Below are 5,329 nucleotides of genomic sequence, written 5' to 3'. Positions count from 1 at the left end.
TACCTAAATGAATAGGCCTTCCGAATAAAAGAAGGCTCACCAACTGAACTCTGAGACAACCCTGTCTGTAGACTCTACTGAGGATCTGGACCCCTAGACTGCGCCTCTGTACCTGGGAGAAAGGAGGGGTCAGCACAATTGTACTGGCACGTGAAGCAATCCAAAATAGAGTAATTGAACATATATAAATATATAATACATGATAGCAAATGTTTATCAAACATTATTCATAAAAAAGTTTCTGAAAAACACATGGGCACTTTCTGAAAACATGTAACCTTTCTGTAAATCTCAAAATCTGATCTGTGTATTACTTCTGAGTTAGGTGGTATCCCCTACAAGTCTGATATTCCACGGGCGATATGGAATCTGCCATTGACTCGGCGGGTAAGCCTCAAACCCGAGTATGCTGCAAGGGTTGGAGTTCCTGAATCTGATATGCCACATGACATTTTAGTCAGCGTATAATAATATACTCGGGTCGGCAAACCACGGTTTTAGGAAATGAGTTGCTTGAACTCAAGCCCTCTTCAGGGAACCACCTAACATCTCTGTATGCCCAGTTTTAACTTTTTCTGTACATGCAATTTTCTGAATGTCTAAAATTATGATAGTCTGAAATGTCTATTAGTCTGAGTCTAATATGACATTGGTCTGAATTGGTATCGTCATATCAAGACTTGCAAGTCATGATTTCTGAGCCATAATACATTCAGCTAAATCTTTCATTTAAAGCATAATTTAGACCACCAAAAACATGCAACTGATATAGAAGATTTCATGTTTCGAAACTCAAGTCAAAATCATGCAAAAACTTCATCAACATATAGTGGTCTAGTGCCTTTAGTAAATCTATGCACTCTTTCATTACATGCATTATGAACATTAGACATTCATGCTAGATTCCCTCTTTAGTGATTTAAATCCACCTTAAAATCATAACAAGCGTTCAATCATTTCATATAGTGCTTTTCAGGGATGCATTGCAAAACAATTCAAATGCTATGAGAAATCTGAAAAATTCACTAAAGAGGGAATTCACCGAAAATCATGCTCTCAACAAGAATTCATTCTTAAATACATGGTTTCATACATTCATATTCTCAAATCACTTTGGGGAAGTTCAAAACACCAAAACAATGATGTTAAAACATTTAATACATGAATATATACATAGATTCAAAAACCCCATTCTAAAACATGATTTTTCTATGCCCATGAGAATTTACGAAAAGCCCGTGTACCTCTATTTTGGAAAATAATGGGTGCTTCTTGGAGCCTATGGATTGGGGATTCCGAATCTCTAATCAATTTTGAAAATCAACGGTCAAATCTTGATTTATTTGGGTTTTTAGTTTGAAACCCTTGGGAGTGTTCTTGAGAATTTTTAGATGAATGTGGATGTATTTTGGAGAATTGGGGACTGAATTTCATGTTTATGGCTGAATAAGGGTAGTAAAAGGACCATTTTGCCCCAAAAATGGAGTGTTTAAGTCACTTGAAACCATAAGATATGCTCCGCATATAATATCGCATATATTTACATAAGCACCGCATATGATATCCCCTATATTTACATAGGCGCCGCATATAATATCGCCTATATTTACATAGGCACCGCATATGCTATCGCATATTCTTTCCAATGGCCATGTGTGATTGGTTAGGCGATGCATACTACTTTGAAAGTCCATAACTTCTTGCTCGGGTGTCGGATTTTAGCAAAATTAGTATCGTTGGAACGTTAACTCGAAGACCTATCATTTCAAACATAGTAGGATCTCTAATTTGACATATAGAGAGAATTATAGTCGATGGAAGCTGACACAAATTACAACGTTCACTAAAACTTAATTGATCGAAATAGTTTCAACTCGTCCTTGAGTTGAAGGACCTCTATGGTCTAAATTCATGCTCAAATGGATTCACATACTACATAAACATGCCAAATTGGCATAGGATTTAAGGCTCTGGGATTATCAACGCATAAGAGACATGGTTTTTATTCTAGCCCGAAATGCGGGGTGTTACACCAGGCAACCCTTTTTAATAGTTCGGGGACTAAAGTGATAACTCGTGTCATGTTTATGGGTGTTTTCAATACTTATCTCAAAAATAGTAAGCAATAACTCGTGTCATGTTTATGGGTGTTTTCAATACTTCTCTCAAAAATAGTATGCATCAAAATCATTGATAAACTTCACTATCGTACTAACCCATATTTAATTTCTCCTTCCTGATATGAAATTCAACAAAAAGCTTGGTTTGGTCATTTGGCAGGAATCATTGTCTGCTCTTCTCAAGGACATTTCCAACATTCTGGATTTCATGGAGCGGTTAAAGAATGAAGAAGATCAAAATGTTGTCAGCGTGGCCGATCATACCGAAGGGCTAAAGTTTGTGCTGGCATTTATTTGTACGTTCGCCCAGCTCTCTTATTCCGATTTGGAACAGTTTGAAAATACAATGAGTGCTTCAAGACAAGTGGTTGAGAATCTGCTTCGACAAATTTTGAATGATGCTGACAACAACCTCCAGTGTAAATTCAACATTCATCATGTCCTTCCAAGCCTCATGGATAATATCAGTGATTGTATTAGCTCATGTCATCGTTCTAAACTAAGCGCCACCATGAATGACGAGCAGTTGAACTTCTTACTCCTGAATCTCCATTATATATCCAAGATCCTTGCTGAACATTTTTTTCCATTGGTGACTCAGTATGAGATTCTTCAGAATGGGTGCGGCAACATGAGAGATTTCCATGGGTTGGTAGTGAATGGTTACGTTGAGCAAGATATTGTTAAATATGTCTTACCTCAGTTTCCACTCATGGCTGAGAGAGTTGGGCTCTTCCTTTGGGATGATCGATTTAAAAGAGGCTCTCGGCTCTTCAAGCTAACTCATCTACTCTTGAAGATTATTCCAATTGAATTGGGGGTGATGCACATATGTTATACAAATTTAAAAGCTTCAACTTCAGCAGAAGTTGCATGCTTCATCAAGCAACTCCTGGAAATCTCTCCAGGCATTCTTAGAGAGTATCTGATTCATCTGCAAGAGCACATGGTAACTGTTATTACCCGTAGCAATTCAGGGGCTCGAAACATTCATGTCATGATAGAGTTCCTGTTGATTATTCTACTGATGTGCCCAAGGACATTATTGATCATGACAAATTATTTGATCTTTTGGCTCATGTTGGATCACTTACCAGGGAAGTATCAACTCTTGTTCACGACATAGAAGAGAAATCAAAGAGTAAAGGGAGTACCAACGGAACAAATCGTGCAACTCTAGACTTGTTGAAAAATATTGAACACCTCAAGGAAGATCTCAAATATGTTTATCTGAAAGCCCCGGACCCATGTCAATGGTGCTTCCCCATGAGCGATGGACCACTCTTTATGCGTCTGCTACACATACACTTGAATGATTTGCTAGACTCCAATGCTTATTCAATTTCATTGATAAAGGATGAAATTGAGTTGGTGAAAGAAGACCTAGAATTCATAAGATTGTTCTTTGTGAATGTTGATAAAAGATTGTATAAAGATCTATGGGCACGTGTTTTACATGCAGCATATGGGGCAAAAGATGACATTGATTCAATTATTGTAAGAGACAATGGTCTCTTACATCTTATTTTCTCACTTCCCATTACCATAAGAAAGATCAATCCTATCAAAGAAGAAGTCTCCAATTTACCTGAGAAGGCTCCCAAGAACAAGAGCCTCATTGTTGTTAACTCTCCCAAGAAGCCAGTTGAAAGTAAGTCATTGACAGTTGGCAAAATAGTTGAAGGTTTTGAGGAGGAGACACAGTCGATAATAAGTAAGCTCACCAATGTAGCGAAAGATCTAGATGTCATTTCAATCATTGGTATGCCGGGTTCGGGCAAAACTACTTTGGCATACAAAGTATACAATGATGAGTCCGTTTCTAGACGTTTCGACATTTGTGCATGGTGCACAGTTGGCCAAGAATACGACAAAAGAAATTTGTAGGAGAAAGTTTATAATCAAGTTACTTGCCCTGATTCAAAATTGAGTGAGAATATTGATGTTGCTGATGAGCTAAGGAGACATCTGATTGGAAAGAGGTATCTTATTGTCTTAGATGACTTGTGGGATACTGATGCATGGGATAAGTTAACAAGACCTTTTCCTCTAGTTGAGAATGGAAGTAGAATAATTTTGACATCTCGAGATATGGAAGTGGGTTTGTATGGAAAGCACAGCACTGATCCTCTTAACCTTCGTTTGCTAAGGCCAGAAGAAAGTTGGGAGTTATTGGAGAAAAGGGCATTTGGAAATGACTGTTGCCCAGATGAACTATTGGATGTTGGAAAAGAAATAGCCGAAAATTGTAAGGGAATTTCTTTGATGGCTGATCTGATTTCTGGAGTCATGGGAGGGAAAAGAAAAAACCTGAGTGGCTTGAAGTTCGAAATAATTTGAATTCTTTTAGTTTGAACAGTGAGGTTGATGTTATGAAGGTTATAGACTCAGTAGTGATGAAGGTTATAGAATTAAGTTATGACCATTTACCATGTCATCTGAAACCCTGCTTACTTTACCTTGCACGTTTTCCTAAGGACACAACAATGGAGACAGATTTGTTGAAAAAATATTGGCATGCCGAAGGACTTGTTGAACAGACAGAGATGATGAGTGTGGAAGAAGTGATGGAGGTGTATTTGGATAATTTAATTTCCAGTAGCTTGGTGATACTTTTCAATGAGAGAGGTAATCACCCGACTTGCCAACTTCATGATCTTGTGCATTACTTTTGTTTTACAAAAGCAAGAAAGGAAAAGTTTTTTGAGTGGATAAGTTCAAGTGATCGCTGCCTTCAACATTGTTGGATAAGTTCTTCAGATTTGATGCCACATATTGTCAACATTGTTTATGATACGGAGAACTTAGAGCTTAACAATTTCGTCCTGTTCAGTTCAAAAAAGAAATACCTCTATTCTTTGTTGATAACTGGAGACGTGATGGACGATCAACTTTATGATGTATATCACCTAAGAGACTTGAGGCTTCTTAGAGTGTTGCAACTGTTTCCATCTTTTATCATGGTAAAAGATTCTTTGCTGAATGAAATATGCATGTTGAATCATTTGAGGTACTTATTCTTTGGAACAGAAGTTTAATCTCTTCCTTCATCTTCCTCAAACCTCTGGAATCTAGAAACCCTGCCTGTGAATAACAAAGGATCAACCTTGGTACTATTACCGATAATTTGGGATCTGGTAAAGTTGTGAGAGCTGTCCGTCACTGCTTGTTCTTTCTTTGATATGGATACAGATGAACCAATACTGATA

The 5,329-nt window shown here is 37.5% G+C and overlaps 1 protein-coding gene across 1 annotated transcript; it reads left to right on the top strand.

The window, feature by feature from the left end:
- The first annotated feature begins 2,241 nt into the window (after positions 1–2,241).
- On the top strand, positions 2,242–4,460 carry LOC124892206 (putative late blight resistance protein homolog R1A-10). The gene is made up of 3 exons (XM_047403581.1): positions 2,242–3,069; positions 3,159–3,920; positions 4,008–4,460. Exons 1-3 carry the CDS (start codon positions 2,242–2,244, stop codon positions 4,458–4,460), a joined length of 2,043 nt encoding a protein of 680 aa, XP_047259537.1.
- Positions 4,461–5,329: the final 869 nt, after the last annotated feature.

Source organism: Capsicum annuum, unplaced genomic scaffold, assembly GCF_002878395.1.
Source record: "Capsicum annuum cultivar UCD-10X-F1 unplaced genomic scaffold, UCD10Xv1.1 ctg4479, whole genome shotgun sequence".
Lineage (NCBI taxonomy): Eukaryota > Viridiplantae > Streptophyta > Magnoliopsida > Solanales > Solanaceae > Capsicum > Capsicum annuum.
This window is presented reverse-complemented; position numbering and strand designations above follow the sequence as displayed.